At 42.1% G+C, this 26,027-nt stretch overlaps 1 protein-coding gene across 2 annotated transcripts in view; it reads right to left on the bottom strand.

Moving 5' to 3' along the window:
- The window catches only part of LOC143808695 (cytochrome P450 2C50-like), a 136,539-nt gene that overhangs the window by 39,279 nt on the left and 71,233 nt on the right, over positions 1-26,027 (bottom strand). For both annotated transcript variants that reach the window (XM_077291616.1, XM_077291617.1), the window contains exon 6: positions 18,951-19,127. In XM_077291616.1, coding sequence (XP_077147731.1) covers positions 18,951-19,127 — 177 coding nt within the window. The remainder of the gene's footprint in view (positions 1-18,950; positions 19,128-26,027) is intronic.

The following is a 26,027-nucleotide window of genomic DNA, read 5'->3' on the forward strand; positions in this document are numbered from 1 at the left end:
GGGTTGGGGCTAAAGTTAGGGTTTGGGGCTAAAGTTAGGGTTAGAGTTGGGATTAGGGTTGGGATTAGGGTTACGTTTGGGATTAGGGTTAGGGGTGTGTTGGATTTAGGGTTTTGATTAGGGTTATGGTTAGGGTTGAGATTAGGGCTGTTTTGGGGTTAGGGTTGTGATTATCGTTAGGGTTGTGATTAGGATTATGGATCGGGTTAAGGATTAGGGTTAGGGGTGTGTTGGAGTTAGGGTTGGAGTTATAATTTGGGGGTTTCCACTGTTTAGGTACATCAGGGGGGTCTCCAAACACGACAGCCAATTTTGCGCTAAAAAAGTCAAATGGTGCTCCCTCCCTTCTGAGCTCTGCCGTGCGCCCAAACAGTGGTTTACCCCCACATATTGGGCATCAGCGTACTCGGGATAAATTGTTCAACAACTTTTGGGGTCCAATTTCTACTGTTACCCTTGTGAAAATAAAAACTTGGGGGCTAAAAATCTTTTTTGTGGGAAAAAAAAATATTTTTTTATTTTCACTACTCTGCATTATAAACTTCTGTGAAGCACTTGAGCATTCAAAGTTCTCACCACATATCTAGATAAGTTCCATAGGGGGTCTAGTTTCCAAAATTTGGTCACTTGTGGGGGGTTTCTACTGTTTAGGTACATCAGGGGCTCTGCAAAAGCAACATAACACCCACAGACAATTCTATCAAAGTCTGAATTCCAAAATGGCGCTCCTTCTCTTCCGAGCTCTGCCGTGCGCCCAATCAGTGGTTTACCCCCACATATTGGGTACCAGCATACTCAGGACAAATTGGACAACAACTTTTGGGGTCCAATTTCTCTTGTTACCCTTGTGAAAATAAAAATTTGGGGGCTAAAAAAATCTTTTTTGTGGGGAAAAAAAATATTTTTTATTTTCACTACTATGCATTATAAACTTCTGTGAAGCACTTGGGCATTCAAAGTTCTCACCACATATCTAGATAAGTTCCTTGGGGGGTCTATTTTCCAAAATGGGGTCACTTGTTGGGAGTTTCTACTGTTTAGGTACATTAGGGGTCTGCAAACGCAACATAACGCCCACAGACAATTCTATCAAAGTCTGCATTCCAAAATGGCGCTCCTTCCCTTCCGAGCTCTGCCGTGTGCCCAAGCAGTGGTTTACCCCCACATATGGGGTACCAGCATACTCAGGACAAATTGGACAACAAGTTTTGGGGTCCAATTTCTCTTGTTACCCTTGTGAAAATAAAAACTTGGGGGCTAAAAAATCTTTATTGTTAAAAAAAAAATATTTTTTATTTTCACGACTCTGCATTATAAACTTCTGTGATGCACTTGGGCATTCAAAGTTCTCACTACACATCTAGATAAGTTCCATGGGGGGTCTAGTTTCCAAAATGGGGTCACTTTTGGGGGGTTTCTACTGTTTAGGCACATCAGGGGCTCTCCAAACGCGACATGGCGTCCGATCTCAATTCCAGTCAATTTTGCATTGAAAAGTCAAATGGCGCTCCTTTGCTTCCGAGCTCAGCCATGCACCCAAACAGTGGTTTACCCCCACATACGGGGTGTCGGCGTACTCAAGACAAATTGTACAACAACTTCTGGTGTCCATTTTCTCCTGTTACCCTTGGTAAAATAAAAATTTGGGGGCAAAAAGATCATTTTTGTAGAAAAAATGTGATTTTTTATTTTCATGGCTTTACGTTATAAACTTCTGTGAAGCACTTGGAGGTTCAAAGTGCTCACCGAATATCTAGATAAGTTCCTTAAGGGGTCTAGTTTCCAAAATGGTATCACTTGTGGGGGGTTTCCACTGTTTAGGCACATCAGGGGCTCTCCAAACGCGACATGGCATCCGATCTCAATTCCAGCCAATTCTGCATTGAAAAAGTCAAACGGTGCTCCTTCACTTCCAAGCTCTGCGGTGCGCCCAAACAGTGGTTTACCCCCACATATGGGGTATTGACGTACTCAGGAGAAATTGCACAACAACTTTCGTGGTCTAATTTCTCCTGTTACCCTTGTGAAAATAAGAATTTGTGGGCGAAAAAATCATTTTTGTGAAAACAAATGCGATTTTTTATTTTCACGGCTCTACGTTATAAACTTCTGTGAAGCACTTGGGGGTTCAAAGTGCTCACCACACATCTATATAAGTTCCTTTAAGGGTCTAGTTTCCAAAATGGTATCACTTGTGGGGGGTTTCTACTGTTTAGGCACATTAGGGGCTCCCGAAACGCGACATGGCATCTGATCTCAATTCCAGCCAATTCTGCATTGAAACAGTCAAACGGTGCTCCTTCACTTCCAAGCTCTGCGGTGCGCCCAAACAGTGGTTTACCTCCACATATGGGGTATCGGCATACTCAGGAAAAATTGCACAACAAAATTTGTGGTTAAATTTCTGTTTTTACACTTGTGAAAATTAAAAAAATGGTTCTGAAGTAAAATGTTTGCAAAAAAAAGTTAAATGTTCATTTTTTTCTTCCACATTGTTTCAGTTCCTGTGAAGTACGTAAAGGGTTAATAAACTTCTTGAATGTGGTTTTGAGCAGCTTGAGGGGTGCAGTTTTTAGAATGGTGTCACACTTGGTTATTTTCTATCATATAGACCCCTCAAAATGACTTCAAATGAGATGTGGTCCCTAAAAAAAAATGGTGTTGTAAAAATGAGAAATTGCTGGTCAACTTTTAACCCTTATAACTCCCTAACAAAAAAAAAAATTGTTTCCAAAATTGTGCTAATGTAAAGTAGACATGTGGTAAATGTTATTTATTAACTATTTTTTGTGACATATCTCTCGGATTTAAGGGCATAAAAATACAAAGTTTGAAAATTGCAAAATTTTAAAAATTTTCACCATATTTCCATTTTTTTCATAAATAATCACAAGTAATATCGAAGAAATGTTACCAGTAACTTGAAGTACAATATGTCACGAAAAAACAATCTCAGAATCAGTGGGATCCGATAAAGCGTTCCAGAGTTATAACCTCTTAAAGTGACACTGGTCAGAATTGTAAAAATTGGCTCGGTCATTAAGTACCAAATTGGCTCTGTCACTAAGGGGTTAAAGAGCTCACTTGAAAAGCTACTTTTTGTGTTGCCTGGTTGCTCACATTGGACACAAGCTCTGAAAAAAAAAATCACAGAGAAAAACGCAGAGATGGTTACCTGCTGAAGCCTCAAAACAAATGCACCAGCAGGGCGCATCGGACCCGATTAATGATGGCAACAACACAGGTGCAAAAAATACCGATGAAACAACCACTTTCAATCCAGTATTGGTTGTTTGGCATTAGTGCACAAAAAGATAAGCGAAAATAGTCTGTATGTGGCATTGTTCACACAAGCAATGCAGAGCATCTGGTATACAGCCTATGGAGGCTTCAGCAGGTAACCATCTCTGCTTTTTTCTCTGTGATTTTTTTTTTTTTCACATTGGACACAATACACTTCATATAAATTTAATAAAGCAATGCTGTTAGTTTGGCTCAGTAGTTCATTAAAATATTTCTTTGTGCACTATATTAGTTTCTCTCCTTGAGAGCCATAACTTTGGCTGCCTCAAATGTACAAATGGCGAATATACAAATGGCGATTTGGAATCCAGATTAAAATACTGTATGCCGAAATGCATTCAGACTATCACATAGCTGCATTTTTTGTAAAACATTTACAGATGTGACAGACAATGCTCATAGTGACACAATCTTGATAAATGTTTTTTATTCACTTCACAAACAGTTCTAAGCCTCTATATGTTTGCTGTTTGTCATTGTAAAACATTAAGGTTTACTGAAACTATGCCGGTGGTGGTTTGATCTAAATTCTTGTGGCTTTTATTTTCTAGGGGTTTATGGCCCCTTGTCTCATGACTCCATGATATGTCAGTTTCATACAACCTTGAAAAGTGGCCATCTGAAGGTGTGGGTGAAACTAGAGTTGCTACATAGTGTTATTCACTATATAAGACCAGAGAAACATGACTAAGACAGATGCCAAAACTGGGGTACCTGTACATGTACAGTGTGCTGATACCTGCATAATTGGGGATGACCATGCAGTATAGGTAATCTCCCAGGGGTTCTCTGTCTGCTTCTCTGATATTCCAGACGGATGATGTTTAAAAGCCTCTTGTGAATTATGTAAGTATACTGTATGTAGTTAATCTTTATATATATGTAATCACTCTATGTATTTAATACTTATATGTATTTATTAACCTTTGTATGTTAACATGTACAAAAGTGTACACACACTATTCAATCATACTATTCCTTGAATTTTGTAGCTTGCAATAAAATTGCGTTGGATTGCAAGTATTAGCCTTATTTAACCCCTTCACGTCGCAGCCCTTTTTCATTTTTGCGTTTTTGTTTTTTGCTCCCCTCTTTCCCAGAGCCATAACTTTTTTATTTTTCTGTCAATTTGGCCATGTGAGGGCTTATTTTTTGCAGGACAAGTTGTACTTTTGAACGACACCATTGCTTTTACCATGTCTTGTACTAGAAAACAGGAAAAAAAATCCAAGTGTGGTGAAATTGCAAAAAAGTGCAATCCCACACTTGTTTTTTGTTTGGCTTTTTTGCTAGGTTCACTAAATGCTAAAACTGACCTCCCATTATGATTCTCCAGGTCATTACGAGTTAATAGACACCAAACATGTCTAGGTTATTTTTTATCTAAGTGGTGAAAGAAAATTCAAAACTTTGCTAAAAAAAGAAAAATTGTGCCATATTCTGATACCCGTAGCGTCTCCATTTTTCGGGATCTCGGGTCAGCTGAGGGCTTATTTTTTTGCGTGCTGAGTTTACATTTTTAATGATACCAATTTTGTGCAGATATGTTCTTTTATCGCACGTTATAGCATTTTAATGCAATGTTGCGGCGACCAAAAACACGCTATTCTGGTGTTTTGAATTTTTTATCTCGCTACGCTGTTTATCGATCAGGTTAATGCTTTTTTTTTGATAGATGAACCCGGCAATGCCAAATATGTGTAGGTTTGATTTTTTTAATTGTTTTATTATGGAGGGGGTGATTTAAACTTTTATATTTTTCAATTTTTTCATATTTATTAAAACATTTTTTTTTTTACTTTTGCCATGCTTCAATAGCCTCCATGGGAGGCTAGAAGCTGGCACAACTGTGTCAGCTCAGCTACATAGCAGCAATCATCAGATCGCTGCTATGTAGCTGAATTGCAGGCTTGCTATGAGTGCTGACCACAGGGGGGCGCTCACAGCAAACCGGCATCAGTAACCATAGAGGTCTCAAGAACCTCTACGGTTACTATCCTGATGCATCGCTGACCCCGATCATGTGACGGGGGTCGGCGATAGGAGGATTTCTGGCCGCGCGGCTGGAAGCGCCGGTTAAATGGCGCTTTCAGTGTTTGACAGCAGCATTTAACTGGTTAATAGCAGCGGGTGAATTATGATTTCACCCGCCACTATTACGTGCACATGCCAGCTGTACAAAAGAGCAGACATGTTGCGACTTTGATGTGGGCTCACCGCCAGAGCCCACATCAAAGGGGGAGATACGACATGCGCAGTACTAGTACGGGACATGTCGTGAAGGGGTTAAAGCCGTATCTGAACCTTAGTGTTAAAAACAAATAAATAAAATTGCAAAATTATTTACAGGAGAATTTAACAAAGAGGGAACCATCATACCATTAAAAAATACTAGTAGATTTTTATGGGCCCATCCAGTGTGTGGGTTCCAAGGCGTAATGGGGGAATATGAATTGGTAGCAGAGCAGGCCTTGAATTCAATGCACCACTTTTTCAGGAGCCCCCCTGGACATCTTATGAAAGGGGTATTGTGGTGCGTCGTAATTCTTGGCAGCCCATCCACTCACAGCGTAGGCTACAACAGCTTAGGAGACCCACTGTTTCATAATGGCCCTTTAGGAAGATGAATGCCGCCTGATGCACCAGTAAAAAAGGCTCTGTGACTTTAAGAGTCCCTCCTTCATAAATGAAACAAGATGGGTCTGCATATGAGGCTCTTCTGGTTACATTTGATGTAAAGGATTTATATATGTCCATACCACACACAGAGGGTATTACATCTGTTAGGAGATTACTCACAGCTTATAACATGGATCCAGAACAAATTAATCTCTGTTGCAAATTATTTTCCATAATACTCACCAAAAATTTCTTTTTTGAGGACCAATTTTACCTACAAATTAGGGGTACCGCGATGGGAAGTAACGCAGTGCCACCTTATGCTTATTCTTATATGGCGGATTATGAAAGCAGTACCATATATATCAATGACCTTTTCTGCACACACGCTATAGTGTGGAAAAGGTACATTGACGATGTATTCTGCATTTGGAATGGCCCACAAACTACATTGGAAACCTTAAAACATCATGGCCAGGTTTGGATTTCACTATGACACATGATCCAAATAGAGTGAATTTTTTAGACACGGTAATAATTAAGAATGATTAGGGATAACTTTCCTCAGATCTCTTCACAAAACCAACAGATCGAAATAGCCTTCTTCATTATGATAGCTTTCACCCCATAAAAATGAAAAATTCAATTCCAAAATCCCAGTTCCAAAGGGTCCATAAAATAGTCTCTGAAGCTAGGTTACAAGAACAATGTTTGGAAGAGATGCGCACAAAATTTGTTGAGAGGGGCTATCCTTCCCATATTCTTGATACATCCAGAACCACTTCCTCTTCTACCCCGAGAGCAAACACAAAAGATGGCATCCCATTCGTCCACAATTACCACCCCCTGGCATACCTACTACATAAGTCCATACAACGCCATTGGCACCTTTTAGGGACAGCACATCCAGGTATTAGAGAATTCAACGAACCCTCCCTTCCATGCTTCCGGAGACCACGTAATATATGAGACAAACTAGTTAGGGCAGACATAGGCACTTCCCAACAGGTGCCAAGACAATGGTTTCTCAGTAATCCTAAATTCGGTACTTAGGCTGGTTTCACACTTGCGTTTTGATCTGCAGCGTTTTTAAAAAAAACGCAGGTGGTGAAAAAATGCATGTAAACGCGTTTAAACACTGCGTTTTTTAGACGCATACGTTTTTGCATTGGGTAAAAAAACGCGGGGTTTTGACGCGTTTACATGCGTTTTTTCATGCGTTTGCGTTTTTTGAAACGCATGCTGAGAAGTGTGTGACAGCTGCCAATCATCAAAATCAACTAGAAAACCCACTATAAATAGAAATAGCTAGGATTAGGGTTAGGATCCCTAGGGTTAGGGTTAGTGTTAGGGGTAGGGTTAGGGTTTGGATCCCTAGGGTTAGGTTTAGGGGTAGCTTTTTTTTAGAAGAATGTCCTGGTCACCAGGTCACTGATAAGCCACCCCCCACCATCAAGGTGATAAAGGGATCCAAACCCTAACCCTAACCCTGACAAGCCACCCCCCACCATCAAGGTGATAAAGGGATCCAAACCCTAACCCTACCCCTAACCCTAACCCTGACAAGCCACCCCCCACCATCAAGGTGATAAAGGGATCCTAACCCTAACCCTAACCCTAACCCTAGGGATCCTAGGGATCCATAGGAATTGGCTATTATGTTGACCTGGTGACCAGGACATTCTTCTAATAAAAAGCTTTGTTCAATGTGGACACCTCAAGATATACGGTATTGCTATAGAGTACTAAAAATATAAACTCGTAGAGTATTGACTGTCATAGTGTTAGGGTTAGGGGTAGGGTTAGGGTTAGGGGTAGGGTTAGGGTTAGGGTTTGGATCCCTTTATCACCTTGATGGTGGGGGGTGGCTTGTCAGGGTTAGGGTTCGGTGTAGGGTTTGGATCCCTTTATCACCTTGATGGTGGGGGGTGGCTTGTCAGTGTGTATTCTTGTTTTTTTCTATAAAAATGCATGCGTTTTTAACGCAAGCAAATGCACGTGCTTAAAAACGCATGCGTTTACATAGACAGCAATAGGTTTTTTTGCCGCAAAAAAATGCATGCGTTTTTTTGTGGCAAAAAAACGCCGCTAGAAATTACTACATGTTGCAGTTCTGCGACTGAACGCATGCAGCAAAAAAACGCATGCGTTGTTAAACGCGGTCAAACGCGTAAAAAAAACGCATGTGTTTTTAATGTTAAACATAGGAAAAAAAACGCATGCGTTTTTTTTTTTTAAAACGCTGCAGATCAAAACGCAAGTGTGAAACCAGCCTTACCCATGCCTACAATGCACACAATGTAACAGCATTCAGAGAGGCACTACCATTCACCATCCTCACAATGAGAAGGAATATCCCATTAAGGGATTCTTTACATGTGACACGTCATACGTCATTTATCTGATAAAATGCCCTTGCGGGTTATGTTATGTAGGGGAGATGACACAACCCATTAAACAATGGATATCAAAACACAAATCTACAACTAGGTGTAAAAACACTCTATTACCGATACCTCATCATTTTGTAACCTTGGGACACACTATCGCCCAACTAAAATTCCAGGTGATCGAGCAGGTCACACCACTACGTAGAGGCGGCGATAGGGTATGCCTTCTCAAAAGGAGGGAGGCGTACTGGAAACATGAACTGCAGACCTTGGCCCCAAAGGGCCTCAAAAGGGACTATGACATTTAGGCGTTTAGGACTTAATCAAGAACAAGATTTTGTGTTAAGGCATTCACTTGTACAATATTTCCTCATTCTGTGACTGTTATAATGCTATTCTAAATGCATGGGACTAATATATACATTTCTCTTACAGAACCATCTATATTAACTTAGCAACCACAGGATCTTCACCTCTTCATTTTACTACAGAGATCGGTCACTTGGATAAATCACTAATCTGTTACCACGCTTCTCCAGAGGAGCAAATTACTTCCACTCTTCTCTAATTTATGACGCTGTCAAGGATCATTCCATCTGCACGTCATCTGCCCCAGGAGGACATACTGCATGTATTCGCCTATTGCGCATGCCCCGAGTGGAACGCATTGTTCCGCCCACTTTCTAAAAGGTGGAACGCACTGCAGCAATACCCATATTCACAGGTCACTTCCAGGTGAACACTTCCGGTTGCGCGTTATTCAGCGCGTCTTTATAATGCAGCCCCCGGGACTCTCACTCCACACTCAGGACGAGCGGTGGACACCGCATCCGATAATCGCTGCACTCGGTAAGTGACACATACCCCTCACCACATAGCGACGCAGGACTACTCCCACTACAGGACGTACCTATATTGTGGCTACCATTAAGACTCGGCTCTTTACTCCCACAGCGCCATATACGGCTGTTCTCTTGAACTGACCCTGGCCTGAAGTGGGGTATGTAAATTCTCACAGTCACTATCCACCATTTACTCACATGCGGGCTCCTCCCAGTGACCCATAATCCATATTTTTCTCCCACATCCCTACAGATTAACCCCCTGTTGACCCATATAGCTATGAAACGCTCTATGAGAGGGTAGGTTTCCTCCTCTATTTTTCTTTTCTTCATTGATAGCCTATGTCTCACCCCAATGGTCACAAACACAAGGTTCACCTAGTTACCTTTTCATTATATAGGGACTAGTCCCAAAATTCACATTATAATAAGTGCATGATTATTAGGATGTCAGACGACTGTATCTCTCGCAATGATTTGCTATTTCTATTATATTGTCTAGATCTGTGTTAGTCATTGTTCTGTTTTCTATTTGGACCCATATAGATTATCTGTAATATATAATCTATTGCATATATTTTGTTTAATTTAGTTTCTTTTTTGTTTAGTACTTTGATGAAGGTCTAATTTAAGACTAGTGTTGAGCATTCCGATACCGCAAGTATCGGGTATCGGCTGATACTTGCGGTATCGGAATTCCGATACCGAGTTCCGATACTTTTGTGGTATCAGGAATCGGTATCGGATCCATATTAATGTGTAAAATAAAGAATTAAAATAAAAAATATTGATATACTCACCTCTCCGGAGGCCCCTGCACCTTACCGCTGTTAACGGCAGCCTTCTTTGCTTAAAATGAGCACGTTTAGGGCCTTCCATGACGTCACGGCTTCTGATTCCTAATTCTAGGAATTTAGGACCTGAGAATGACGTCGCGGCTTGTGATTGGTCGCGTGGCGGTCACATGAGCGGCACGCGACCAATCAGAAGCCGGAATTTAGGACCTGAGAATGACGTCGCGGCTTGTGATTGGTCGCGTGGCGGTCACATGAGCAGCACGCGACCAATCAGAAGCTGTGACGTCATGGAAGGCCCTAAACGCGCTCATTTTAAGCAAAGAAGGCTGCCGGTTAACAGCGGTAAGGTGCAGGGGCCTCCGGAGAGGTGAGTATATCAATATTTTTTATTTTAATTCTTTATTTTACACATTAATATGGATCCCAGGGCCTGAAGGAGAGTTTCCTCTCCTTCAGACCCTGGGAACCATCAGGATACCTTCCGATACTTGGTGTCCCATTGACTTGTATTGGTATCGAGTATCGGTATCGGCGATATCCGATACTTTTCGGGTATCGGCCGATACTATCCGATACCGATACTTTCAAGTATCGGACGTTATCGCTCAACACTATTTATGACCGAAACGTTAATACTGTATGTACTCTCCTTCTATTAAATTCTCACTTGCATCTTACCATGTGTGTGCCAAGTCTATCTATAATACTGTACGGTTTGGGCACCTGATTGAGCACCACAACTTATAGTAGTGCCTACGGCTATTTTCCACACACCATGGCCAGCTAGGGGTGTTAAATGTTACAATGACATTTCACAGTGAATGCATTTGTAGTGGTTGAAAGCAATGCTAAAGTTGAAAAATGCTTCAAAAATGCTGTGTCTGAACTAAGCCTAAGTAGGGGAGGAAATTTTCGGTCTGGGGTTAAATATTTGGCCTTAAGGGCAAGTAATTAACCTGCAAAGGATGTACCTTGACATATTTCAAAGCAAAACCCGTTTTGGTTTCGTTTTAGTGTGTTTTTTGTGGCACTGGGAAAAATGGCATGAATCTCAGAAAAAAATGATTAAGGCTGTGAACTATGAGGCAGGAATGCTTCCAGGGGCGATCCCCATGTGGTCCCTGTGTCATTTGAGCAGTGTTTCCATCATTTTCAGATGTTTTTAGACCTTAAAAGGACCCCTGGGGGCACCGCGGTAAAAATACTCAGAACTTACATTGGGCTCATTGTTCTGGTCGAGTACCCGAGTATTCCAATCTGCTCGACCCGAGCAACGAGCACCCAAGCATTTTAGTACTCGCTCATCACTGCATGTGAGTAAGTCAATCAGTGAATTTCCTAGACACTGTGGTTTTGAAAGACAGGGACGGGTATCTTACCACCGATCTCCACATAAAACCAACTGATCGGAACAGCATCCTACATTATCAGAGTTTCCACCCCCCCGCTGTAAAATGCTCCATATCCAGGTCACAGTACCAGCGCATACAATGCATTGTCACTAACAATAGCCTACGGGAACAACCCACCCATGAAATGACGACCAAGTTTCAACATCGCGGTTACCCTTCAAATGTCCTGAATAGACAAAGAAATCCTCCTCCCCGCACACAAGCCAGAGACCATAGCAAACGCATCCCATTTGTACATGTCTACCATCCGTTTACGTCTATCTTACATAAGCACATCAGAAAGCACTGGCCCCTACTCTCCACGGCACACCCCAATGTCCCGGAGTTTAGACTTCCCTTTCTCCCGTGTTACAAGAGACCACAAAATCTCAGAGACAGTTTGGTAAGAGCCGACTTCGGCCCCACAAAAATTAAAAAGTCGAGATTCTTGACACAACCTAGAATGGGTACATTCCCATGCTTACATTGTGCACAATGTGGGAATGTGCAGAAGGGTAGCACCTTCCAGCACCCCCACACGGGCAAGAGCTTTGGGATTAGAGACTATTACACATGCGATTCATCTTTCATTGTGTATTTAATTAAGTGTCCTTGTGGATTATTGTATATTGGTGAAACCACGCAGTGTATACGCAATAGGATCTCTAAACACAAATCCACCATTCGCTGCAATAATTTACTCCTACCAATACCTCACCACTTCTCCACACAAGGACACTCAATCTCACAACTAAAATATCAGGTCATCGACTCAGTTCCTCCGCAGAGACGTGGTGGAGATAGGGTTACTTTGTTGAAAAGACGAGAAGCTTATTGGATACATACCATGGAGACCCTTTTTCCCAAAGGGTTAAACAGGGAATATGACTTGTTGGCCTTTGTATAAACTCATGTGGTACATCTGTGTGGTATCTAACTGCCCATCTTCTATTTTTTAGAGTTGGCTATATTGATTCCTGAACTTCTTACTGGCACTCACCACTTTGGCTGGCGCACCTCAATCCACCTGCATGTAATCTGTGCTATTATGTATCTGTCTGTTTATTCTCCTTACAGAGACTAAAAACTATCCTATACAACTTATCACCATATGTCTTATTCAGCCGCCCTTCTCATAGGCTCTTTGTCTATGTCCGACACCCTTATCTTGAAACAAGCATGAGCCATGACACATCAGGGACACCGTAAAGCACTGCCTTAGCGGTGACACGCAAGCCCTTGTTCCTTGAAACGCACCGCCATAGCGGTGACGTTACCATCACACCGCCCCTCTCTGCACACGCCCACAGAGCTTACTCTGTAGGACGCTTCCTTAGGAATACGTCACCACCTCCCGGCAATCACTGCCGCTGACTGGACACACCTCCTCCAGTCCACAGCGCGGCTCACCGCCACCCTCTCAGCTGGTATAAAATGTGCAGCGGCGTATCAGGTAATTGACCAGCGGTGGACACCGCGTCATACCATACGCCAGCGGTAAGTCACATTTTATTCCCCTTGCCTCACTTTTTGTGTATCTACGGCATCACTATATTCAGCAGTATGCCCATCCACTCCACAGGTTGCCGTACACACTACCATCTTAACCCCTTCACCCCAAAGCCTGTTTTCACCTAAGTGACACGGCCAATTTTTACAATTCTGACCACTGTCACTTTATGAGGTCATAACTCTGAAACGCTTCAACGGATCCTGGTGATTCTGAGACTGTTTTCTCGTGACATATTGTACTTTATGATAGTGGTAAAACTTCTTCGATATGACTTGCATTTATTTGTGAAAAAAACAGAAATTTGTCGAAAATTATGAAAATTTAGCAATTTTCAAATTTTTCGTTTTTATGCCCTTAAATTAGAGAGTTATATCACATAATATAGTTAATAAACAACATTTCCCACATGTCTGCTTTACATCAGCACAATTTTGGAAACATAATTTTTTTTTGTTAGGGAGTTATAAGGGTTAAAAGTTGACCAGCGATTTCTCATTTTTGCACCAAAATTTGCAAAACCATTTTTTTTACGGACCACCTCACACTTGAAGTGACTTTGAGGGGTCTATATGACAGAAAATGTGACACCATTCTAAAAACTGCACCCCTCAAGGTACTCTAAACCACATTCAAAAAGTTTATTAACCCTTCAGGTGCTTCACAGGAATTTTTGGAATGTTTAAAAAAAATTGAACATTTAACTTTTTTTTCACAAAATTTTTACTTCAGATCCAATTTGTTTTATTTTACCAAGGGTAACAGGAGAAATTGGACCAAAAAAGTTGTTGTACAATTTGTCCTGAGTACGCCGATACCCCACATGTTGGGGTAAACCATTGATTGGGCACATGGCAGAGCTCGGAAGGGAAGGAGCGCCATTTGACTTTTCAATGCAAAATTGGCTGGAATTGAGATCGGAACCCATGTCGTGTTTGGAGAGCCCCTGACGTGCCTAAACAGTGGAAACCCCCACAAGTGACACCATTTTGGAAAGTAGACCCTCTAAGGAACTAATCTAGATGTGTGGTGAGCACTTTGAACCTCCAAGTGCTTCACAGAAGTTTATAATGTGGAGCCGTAAAAAAAATTAATATTAATTTTCACAAATAATGATATTTTTGCCCCAAATTTTTTATTTTCCCAAGGGTAGCAGGATAAATTGGACCCCAAAAGTTGTTGTGCAATTTGTCCTGAGTACGCTGATACTTCATATATGGGGATAAACCACTGTTTGGGCACATGGCAGAGCTCGGAAGGGAAGGAGCGCCATTTGACTTTTCAATGCAAAATTGGCTGGAATTGAGATCGGAACCCATGTCGTGTTTGGAGAGCCCCTGACGTGCCTAAACAGTGGAAACCCCCACAAGTGACACCATTTTGGAAAGAAGACCCCCTAAGGAACTTATTTAGATGTGTGGTGAGCACTTTTAACCCCCAGTTGTTTCACTAAAGTTTAGAATGTAGCGCTGTGAAAATCAAAAAATCATTTTTTCTTTCCACAAAATGATGTTTTAGCCCGCAATTTTTTTTCCCCCAAGGGTAACAGGAGAAATTGGACCACAAAAGTTATTGTCCAATTTGTCATGAGTACGCTGATACCCCATACATTGGGGGGAACCACTGTTTGGGCGCACGGCAGAGCTCGGAAGGGAAGGAGCGCCGTTTGAAATGCAGACTTAGATGGATTGGTCTGCAGGTGTCATGTTGCATTTGCAGAGCCCCTGATGTACCTAAACAGTAGAAACCCCCCACAAGTGACCCCATATTGGAAACTAGACCCCCCACAGAACTTATCTAGATGTGTTGTGAGAACTTTGAACCAACAAGTGTTTCACTACAGTTTATCACGCAGAGCCGTGAAAATAAAAAATATTTTTTTTTCCACAAAAATTATATTTTAGCCCCCACATTTTTATTTTCCCAAGGGTAACAGGAGAAATTGGACAAAAAAAGTTGTTGTCCAATTTGTCCTGAGTACGCTGATACTTCATATATGGGGATAAACCACTGTTTGAGCGCACGGCAGAGCTTGGAAGGGAAGGAGCGCCGTTTGAAATGCAGACTTAGATGGATTGGTCTGCAGGTGTCATGTTGCATTTGCAGAGCCCCTGATGTACCTAAACAGTAGAAACCCCCCACAAGTGACCCCATATTGGAAACTGGACCCCCCACGGAACTTATCTAGATGTGTTGTGAGAACTTTGAACCCCCAAGTGCTTCACTACAGTTTATAACGCAGAGCCGCGAAAATAAAAAATATATTTTTTTCCACGAAAATTATATTTTAGCCCCCATGTTTTTATTTTCCCAAGGGTAAGGCTGGTTTCACACTTGCGTTTTTTTAAAAAACGCATGTGTGAAAAAACGCATGTAATCGCGGTAAAACACATGCGTTTTTTTAGACGCATGCGTTTTTATAGAAAAACACAAGAAAACAAGAAAAAACCAAAAAACCCTAACCCTACCCCTAACCCTACCCCTACCCCTAACCTGAAATACGTGGCACTGAAATACGTGGCACTGAAATACGTTTATATACGTATATACGTATATACGTATATAAGTGCCACGATATTTCAGTGGCCACCTATATAAGTGCCACATATATAAGTGCCACGTATATAAGTGCCACGTATATAAGTGCCACGTATATAAGTGCCACGTATTTCATGTACATGCCACGATATTTAAGTGCCACGTATATAAGTGCCACGTATTTAAGTGCCACGTATTTAAGTGCCACGTATTTCAGTGCCACGTATTTCACGTAAATGCCATGATATTTCAGTGCCACGTATTTCACTGAAATACCGTGGCACTGAAATACGTGGCACTGAAATATCGTGGCACTGAAATACGTGGCACTGAAATACGTGGCACTGAAATACGTGGCACTGAAATACGTGGCACTGAAATACGTGGCACTGAAATACGTGGCACTATGACTGTCAGAAAATGTTCATTAAACGGTTAGGGATGAGTTTAGGGGTAGGGTTAGGGTTAGGGTTTGGATCCCTTTATCACCTTGATGGTGGTGGGTGACTTTTCAGTGTGTGTTCTGTTTTTTTTCTATAAAAATGCATGCGTTTTTAACGCAAACAAACGCGTTGAGATCGGACGCCATGTCGCGTTTGGAGAGCCCCTGATGTGCCTAAACAGTGAAAACTCCCCAATTCTAACTGAAACCCTAACCCCAACCCTAACCCTAGTCCTAACCCTAGCGCTACTTTCACACTAGCGTTTTTTTGCATACGTCGCAATGCGTCGTTTTGGCGAAAAAACGCATCCTGCAACGTCATCTGCAGGATGCGTTTTTTCCCCATAGACTAACATTAGCGACGTATTGACACACGTCGCAAGCGTCGTGCGACGGTTGCGTCGTGTTGTGGCGGACCGCCGGCAGCAAAAAACGTTACATGTAACTTTTTTTGTGCTGACGGTCCACCATTTCCGACCGCGCATGCGCGGCTGGAACTCCGCCCCCACCTCCCCGCACCTCACAATGGGGCAGCGGATGCGTGGAAAAACAGCATCCGCTGCCCCGTTGTTGACGTTTTTGCTGGTACCATTTTTGGGTACATGACATTTTTTGATCGCTTTTTATTCCGATTTTTGGGAGGCAGAATGAACAAAAACCAGCAATTCCTGAAATTCTTTTAGGGGGTGCGTTTATACCGTTCCGCGTTTGGTAAAAAGGATAAAGCAGTTTTATTCTTCGGGTCAGTACGATTACAGCGATAACTCATTTATATAATTTTTTTATGTTTTGGCGCTTTTACACAATAAAAACTATTTTATATAAAAAATAATTGTTTTTGCATCGCTTTATTCTGAGAGCTATAACTTTTTTATTTTTCTGCTGATGATGCTGTATGGCGGCTTTTTTTTTGCGGGACAAGATGATGTTTTCAGCAGTACCATGGTTATTTATATCCGTCTTTTTGATCGCGTGTTATTCCACTTTTTGTTTGGCGGTATGAGAATAAAGCGTTGTTTTTTGCCTCGTTTTTTTTTTTTTTTTTTTTTTACGGTGTTCACTGAAGGGGTTAACTAGTGATATAGTTTTATAGGTGGGGTTGTTACGGACGCGGCGATACTAAATATGTGTACTTTTATTGTGTGGTGTTTTTTTTATTTAGATAAAGAAATGTATTTATGGGAATATATTTATTTTTTTTTTCTTTATTTAGGAATTATTTTTTTTTTATTTTTTTTTACACATGTGGAAAAATTTTTTTTTTACTTTTTTACTTTGTCCCAGGAGGGGACATCACAGATCGGTGATCAGACCGTGTGCATAGCACTCGGTCTGATCACCGATGTGACAGGCACGTTCCACAGGCTTGCCGGCGCCTGCTATGAGGATTCTCAGCAGACGCCGGCAAGCAGGGTCATCTTATGACCCGGAAGGAGTCCCGCGGCCATCTTGGATCCGGGGACTCCTTCCAGGTCACCGGAGCAGCTCGATCTCATCGCGCTGCTCCGGTGGGAGAGCGCAGGGAGCCCCCGTCCCTGCGCGATCCCCCTCTATGCCGCTGTCACTATTGACAGCGGCATCAGAGGGGTTAAATGCCCGCGATCGGCGACAGCGCCGATCGTGGACATTGCTGCGGGGTGTCAGCTGTCATATACAGCTGACACCCGCACCCGATCACCGCGGCGCTCAGCGTGAGACCGCGGTGATCGGGGCGCCGTACTAGTACTGCGGCTGGCACTAATGCAGTGCCGGCAGCGCCGTACTAGTACGGCGCATGGCACGAAGGGGTTAAACAGGGGTATGTTATTGTTATTTTTACCGGTGACAGTATCCACTCAATTGATCCCATATTTTACAGGGTTTACTCTTACATTTCAGACACTCCCCCTTTGTTGCTCACAGGAGCACACATTCACCATAGACATTACCTTCTGTACGGTATGTTTTCGTCCTTCACTTACCTCATACACTGTGCCATGACTGGTTGTCTCCATACGTGTTTTTTAGAACATGGATATGTTTTCTTCCACCTGTTCTATATAAATTGTATACCAATTCCCATATGCTGTAATGCCATCTTCATGTTGAAAGTCTAGCTTTGTAAATACTTTATTTTGGTTATACACCTCTTTTGTTTGTTCCTTTGTACATTTTTGTTTGTTTATACTCACAGTAACTGATGAAGGTCAGACTGATGACCAAAATGTTTTGTTGCTGAAAATAAAAAAATGCTTTCACATATACGGTAAGTTGAGTGCCAGGGTTTCATTACATAATACTTGGGTGTTGGAACCTACCTGGGCACCACATTCCGCAAGCTGTGCACACGTCCATCTATTTTACTCTGCATGTGAGTAAGCACATAGCATTTAGTGAAGCAGTCCAGCGATATTATGAATGAGCACGCACACAGCACTGATGTGAAGAAGTCCAGCAACCATAAGGGTGGAAATACATATGGCACTTAAACATAAAAGTCCAGCATTATACTGGAGTGGCCTTAACAAGAGAAGGTCAATATGTGTACCGTTACGGCTGAAAGTCCCGCACAAGTCCAGCACTGCAGCCCACCACAGACCTAGAGGAAATGGTGAGGTCTGGATTCCTTATTGGCCACAGCAGTTCCCGGGGTGAATAGCTCCAACTAGAAACTAGCAGAATGTGGATCGGAAGAGTACCAAGTAACGAGCAGCAGCAGGGAGTCCACCAACAGATCAATAGAAGCTCAGGAGCCACAGCAACAAAATACTCAGGCAAGGAGGAGCACACGACCAGAACTTAAATAATCAGGACAGACAGGAAGTTCCATGACAGGGCGTGATATGAGACTCCATCTTGGATCAGAGCAAACAGGCACAAAGGAAAGTCCGGAATCCTAACAATGGGGTAAGTGACATAGCTTATCAGAAGAACTATACTGCATTTCTAATTGGAGGTTTTTGCTAATATTATTATTATTATTATTATTATTATTATTATTATTACCATTACTACTATAAGATCTTGGAGATGGAAATACCCCTTTTAGCACCTTGACTGCTCTCCCATTCTGAATGGTCAGCATTTTGTAGAATCAAAATTTGCTAAAAAACCTCTTTTAAATACTGGAATACTATACCTCTTGTTGATTTGCAAGGAAGGCATCAATGAGGTTTCTCTGATTATTCACATCCAGTTCTCTCTGCTTTCCTGTGAAGGTCTCCCTTACAAAGTTGTGTATCTCAATGTGGTATTTGGTCACTTTTCTATGACTCCCTGGCAGCCAGCCAACCAATGAGGGATAACTGTTGTATAGCTGTAAATACATAAATTCACATCATTTCATCGAATATATATATATATATATATATATATATATATATATATATATATATATATATATATATACTGTATATATATATTATATAAATTAAAATTCACAGAAACTATGAGTTGTTCAACAATCAAGGCTTAGATATCTGACAAAATAACTTTTGCACCCATGAAACTCAGACTTCTCATGTACCGAACATTAAAGTTAAGAAAATGAAAAATAATGAATGGCCATTTTCTTTCCCTGGTCCTTCTTATTGACAAAATCAGTCCACCCATTATTTAAGCCGATTTATAAAGTGTGTGGGGTTTTCTTGCTGCTCAATGTAGTGTATTTTAAAAAATTTTTCATAAACTCTTTTATTTATTAATTAAGAACAGCATATACTGTAGTTAAAAAATTTCTAAACACAACCAAAGAGATAGTGTCCATTATAGTGGTACAGACCATAGTTCTACTGTCAAAAGATTTAAAAAATATCAAGATAATATATTAACGTCAAATCACATACAAGAATACCCCCTTTTTAAGAAAAGTATGACATATTAACAAAATGTTCATTAACTTCTTGCAATCAAGTTGGGCATTGTTAAGCCTGACAATAGAAAGAAAATATCTTTTTGTAGAAAAAAGATAGCAAAATAGAAATGCCAAGAAGAGAATCTAAAGGGAGGGGAAGAGAAGAGCCAGGTTTTTGAATCCACCCAGATTCATGTATGTACAAGGACAATATATGGAGTCTTCATCACTTCAGAAGGATTGAGGAGTACTCCGGGGAATCTCTGAATAAAATCCATCCTTGCCAAGTACAGAAAAAGTTGTCTGAGCTTATTTTATTATGAGCAGATAGTCTTTCCATTCTACACAAAAAAACATTTCAAGAGACCATTCTTGGATAGATGAAGTGGTTCTGGAACGCCAGTGTCTTTGGAATGACTGTTCTAGTGGTGTCACAGCAATTGATAGATTTAATAGACCCTGGTATCATAGAAGGAAGTCCAATCTGGGGAGTTCTAGATGATGATTCCCCTGTAATCTGTTTGGGAACATCAAAGATTTTGCTCCAGAGGCCACTTATTTGAGGGCATTCCCTCCAGATATGAAGCATAGTGCCTTCACCATTTTCATAACTCCAGCATTTATTGGAAACAGAGGGAAATATCTTATGAAGATCTGCTGGCCAATGATACCATCTGGTTATGATTTTGTAATTTTTTTTCTTGAGCTTTGCAAGCCAATGGAAGTCTGTGTGTGCAAGAGAAAGTTTTGTTCCATTGCTCCTCCGAGAAAGAAATCCTAAGCTCTCTCTCTCCCAATCTTTCCTGAACCATAGGAACTCTATATAAGTCTGAGATGACAAAACATAATCTATTTTGGAGATCCATGCTTGAGTGCAACGTCTCCAACTTCTCCAAATCAAACTGAGAAAGGTCAGACTTGAGCACCGAGAATGGCTGAAGGGAATCAATGAATGAACAGAACTGGAAGTATGAAAGCCAAGGTATAGTTTGATCAGGGTAGAGAGCTTTAAGCTCATTTACTGATGGTAAATTAATGAAATTTGCAAGGACCTGATGGAGTCTAGTTTTATAGTTGAAGACCAGTAATTTACTCACTCGAACTTCAGAGGGGAATTCTGCATTGTCCATGATCGGTGTCATAGGTCCTAGAATCTTAGAAATCTTAAGTTTTTTCACCAATTGGTCCCAAACTCTGAGACGATCAACTGTTAATGGGGGGGAGTGGTCCATTTGAAGAACAGCGGACACGTCTGAATACCAATTAGCTAGATGGACAACCCTGGCTGCTGCATTAAGGATAGACTGGAGAGGGGAAAGTCAAGTGAGGGAGGCCAATTAATAGAGCATTAGAGTAATCCAAGCAGGAGTGGATCAAGGCAATAGTGAGGGTTTTGTTGTTTCAATGGTGGCAAAAGGGCGGATTCTGGAGATGTTCTTCAGGCGTAAGAGGCACGATTGGGCAAGAGATTGTATATGGGATGTGAAGGAGAGATCGGAGTCAAACGTAACACACAGACAGCACGCCTGGTGTCGGGGTGTTATTATGGTGCCACCCACGGAGAGGCAAATATTAGATTTAGGGAGGTTAGTAGATGGCAGGAGCAGAAGTTCAGTTTTGGAGAGGTTACGTTTCACATAGAGAGGGGACATGATGTTTGAGACTGCGGACAGACGGTCACTGGCGTTGTGTAGTACAGCGGGGGTAAGGTCAGGGGATGATGTGTATAGTTGTGTGTCATCAGCATAAAGATGGTACTGAAAGCCAAATCTTCTGATGGACTGTCCAATTGGGGCTGGGTAGAGGGAGAAGAGAAGGGGGCCAAAGACTGAGCCCTGTGGTACCCCAACAGTGAGAGGAAGAGGAGATGAAGTGGAGCCAGCGAACAGAACACTGAAGGAGCGGTCAGAAAGATAGGAAGAGAACCAGGAGAGAGCAGTGTCCTTAATTCCTGTGACTGGAGCCTAGAGAGTAGGAGAGGGTGGTCAACAGTGTCATAAGCTGCAGAAAGGTTGAGAATAACGAGCAGAGAGTGGTCACAGTTACATTTTGCTGTCAGAAGGTTGTTGGTCACCTTGATGAGTGCAGTTTCTTCGAATGTAGGGGGCGGAAACCGGACTGTGAAGGGTCTAGGAGGGAATGAGTGGAGAGGTTAATGGGTAAGGCAGGAGTAGATCAGGTGCTCCAAGAGGTTAGAGATGAAAGTGAGATTGAAGACTGGTCTGTAGTTGTTTGTGCAGGATGAGTCGAGGGCGGGTTTCTTTAGTAATGGATTTATGATAGAGTGTTTGAAGGAGGAAGGGAGAGGGATAGATTAAAGATTGTAGTTAGGTGAGTTGTGACGACTGGAGAGAGAGACTGGAGGAGATGAGAGGGAATGGGGTCAGTAGTGCATGTAGTCGGACAAGAAGAAGAGAGGAGCTTGGAGACTTCTGTGATGGGATCGAATGTGGAGTGTGAGCCAGGCGAAATGCAGAGTGGGATGGGAGTCAATGCACTTGCTGGCTGGGAGCTGATTTCCTGATGGATATTATCTATTTTCTCTATAAAGTGAGAGGCCAGGACATCAGCACAAATGTCTGTGTTAGGGGCTGGTGCTATTGGACTGAGAGGGAGTGAAAGGTGTCAAAAATTTCTTGGGGTTGTTGGATAGTGAGGAGATCAGAGTGGTGAAGTAGGTTTGTTTGGCAAGGTGAAGGGCAGAATTAAAGGTTCTTAACATAAATTTGAAGTGTATGAAGTCTTCTGGTGTGCGAGTTTTCCTTCATAAGGGTTCAGCACATCTAGATCATCGCTGGAGAAATCGGGTTTGCGATGTGAGCCAGGGCTGTTTTACTTTGTGTTTGGAGGTTCTGAGGGTGAAAAGAGCTACTTGGTCCAGGGTGCTTCTAAGAGTGTAATTGCAGTGATATACAGCCAGATCAGGACATAAAAAAGAAAAGATTGGGGACAATGATGAGTGTAGGGAGTCTGAAAGTGAATGAGCGTTAATAGTATGTAGATTTCTGAATGTGTGGTAGGTAGGAGCTGGGGTGGGTGAGGAATTGTGAGTGTGAAGGAGAGAATGTTGTGGTCAGAGAGGGGATGCGGTGAGTTGTCTAGGTAGGAGATTGAACAGAGCCGTACATCTTTGTGCGTTTCAGAGGTTGATTGCTGTGAGAGGCCTAGACAAGTGGTTAGTGATAGAAGCTGGGATGTAGATGTGAAAGTGGGGTTGTTAATGGGGAAGTTGAAGTCTCCCAGGATAAGGGTTGGTAGTTCTGAGGACGTGAAGTGCGGCAGCCAGGCAGAGAAATGGTTCAGGAAGTGGGTTGGTGAGCCTGGGGGCTGGTATATGACTGCTACTCTGAGGGAGAGGGGACACCTGATGGTGTGGACCTCAAAAGATTGGAATGAAAGTGATGGATCTGGGGGGATGACCTGGAAAGTGTATTGTGGGGACAGGAGTATGATATGAAATGGTATGATACCATGTCTGTTTGTGAGTCTCAGGGAATGTGAGAATTGTAAGCCACCATGGGAAATGGCAGCAGGAGAGACAGTGTAAGAATCCTGAATCCAGGTTTCTGTGAGGGCCAACAGATTAAGACAGTTTTTCAGAAAGTAATTGCTTAGGAAAGGAAGCTTGTTACATACAGACCGAGGATTCCAAAGGGCACAATTAAAAAAGGGCATGAAGGAATGCAACTAATATTAGTAAGATTAGTAAAGTTTCGATGTGAGGTAGGGTAGGGCTTGAGGTTGGGGGATGGCGGATCAGGGTTGGGGGAGATGTCCCCTGAAATCAGTAGGAGTAGGAAGATAAAGAGCTAGTAGCTTTTGGAATAGTACAAAGTTTTTTGTGCAGTGTGTTTGGGCAAGATGGGATATGTTTTTGTTTTTTTTTAACATTATATTTTTTACTAACTTTAAAATATTTTACTATTACAAAAAATAGCATTTTATTAATTAAAATTTGACTGCTTCATTAACATTAACAAAATTTGATTAATCTAAAATCTCAAAAAATAAAAAGCCTCTGATTGTCCTGAAATAAATGTGCACCATTCGGAGGTCTCCTAGGAATTTATTAAAAACTTTTAAAGAACCGGAGATATCCGTGTCCATGTGCTAACGTGGTACATCCATGTGACACACGTGTGGCAGCTGTGTACCGCCCGTATGCCACATCAGGACCATACGGACAGCACCGAGAAGCAGCTCTACAGTAAGCACTGTTCCCTTGTGTATGGTGCTGAAGCCGGCTGTCATCCATTCTCCCCTGCTCGTCCGAAAGCAGCATGAGCAGGGGAGAAGGGATGAAAGAAAAACTGATGTAGGTCCCCCTATATTTTCCAACTAACCCGGCAAAAATGACAGGTGCGGGCTGCTGTTCTCAGGCTGGTAAGGGGCCATGGACATGGGCCCCCAGCCAAAAAACAGCAGCCCGCAGCTACCCAGAAAATGCGCATCTATTAGATGCACCAATTCTGGAGCTTTGTCCAGTTCTTCCCACTGCCCTGTGGCATTGGCATATGGGGTAATAAGGGGTTAATGTCACCTTGCTATTGTAAGGTGACATTAAGCAGGCTTAGTAATGGAGAGTGGCGTCAATAAGACACATATCCATTACTAATCTCACAGTTGTGAAAGAGTTAATAAAACACACATACACTAAGAAAAAGCATTTTAATGAAATAAAGAAACACAGGTTTTAACCCCTTACTGACCTCGGACGGGATAGTACGTCCGAGGTCAGCTCCCCTGCTTTGATGCAGGGCTCCGCGGTGAGCCCGCATCAAAGCCGGGACATGTCAGCTCTTTTGAACAGCTGACGTGTGCCCGCCATAGCGGCGGGTGAAACCGCGATTCACCTGCCGTTATTAACTAGTTAAATGCCGCTGTCAAACGCAGACAGCGGCATTTAACTACCGCATCCAGCCGGGCGGCCGGATATGAGCGCATCGCCGACCCCCGTCACATGATCGGAGGTCGGCGATGCTTCTCCATTGTAACCATAGAGGTCCTTGAGACCTCTATGGTTACTGATCCCGGGCAGCTGTGAGCGCCACCCTGTGGTCGGCGCTCACAGCACACCTGATTTTCTGCTACATAGCAGCGAACAGCAGATCGCTGCTATGTAGCAGAGGCGATCGTGCTGTGCCTGCTTCTAGCCTCCCATGGAGGCTATTGAAGCATGGCAAAAGTTTAAAAAAAAAGTTAAAAAAAATGTGAAAAAAATAAAAAAAATCTAAAAGTTTAAATCACCCCCCTTTCGCCCCAATCAAAATAAATCAATTAAAAAAAAATCAAACCTACACATATTTGGCGTTCAGAATCACCCGATCTATAAAAAAAAAGCATTAACCTGATCGCTAAACGGCGTAATGAGAAAAAAATTAGAAACGCCAGAATTATGTTTTTTTGGTCGCCGCGACATTGTATTTAAATGCAATAATGGGCGATCAAAAGAACGTATCTGCACCAAAATGATATCATTAAAAACACCAGCTCGGAATGCAAAAAATAAGCCCTCACCTGACCCCAGATCACGAAAAATGGAGACGCAACGAGTATCGGAAAATGGCGCATTTATTTTTTTTTTGCAAAGTTTGGAATTTTTTTTCACCACTTAGGTGAAAAATAACCTAGTCATGTTAGGTGTCTATGAACTCGCACTGACCTGGAGAATCATAATGGCAGGTCAGTTTTAGCATTTAGTGAACCTAGCAAAAAAGCCAAACAAAAAACAAGTGTGGGACTGCACTTTTTTTTGCAATTTCACCGCACTTGGAATTTTTTTCCCGTTTTCTAGTGCAGGACAAGGTAAAACCAATGATGTCATTCAAAAGTACAACTCATCCCGCAAAAAATAAGCCCTTACATGGCCAAATTGACAGAAAAATAAAAAAGTTATGGCTCTGGGAAGGAGGGGAGTGAAAAACAAACATGGGAAAACGGAAAATCCCAAGGTCATGAAGGGGATAAAAATCTTTATTGCACACTCAATCCAAGCGAAACCCTCGATCTTCTATAAAAAAAACAACAATATACTATACCTGTCCGGCGGACAGTCAGTCCCACGCAGTAATCCATATCTGTTAGCATTTACATTTACAACCGGGAGCGCTGCTATGGTGACCGCTCCAGGCTGTAAATGACTAGGGAATTAATGAAATGCAGGGGGCGGAGCTTTGGTGACTAGCGGTGCTGTCACCAAAGCTGCTCCCCCTGGCGGCATTAACTTATATGAATTCTATAGCGTAGGAAAGTTTCTGAATATATTACCACGCTACACAGCTTATATGATCTTGCCCTGTTCCTCTTGAAGACATCAGTGCTGTGTATAATGTAAAGTGTATTGTGTATACTGTCATGTGCTAT

This window comes from Ranitomeya variabilis, chromosome 2, assembly GCF_051348905.1.
Source record: "Ranitomeya variabilis isolate aRanVar5 chromosome 2, aRanVar5.hap1, whole genome shotgun sequence".
NCBI classification, from domain to species: domain Eukaryota; kingdom Metazoa; phylum Chordata; class Amphibia; order Anura; family Dendrobatidae; genus Ranitomeya; species Ranitomeya variabilis.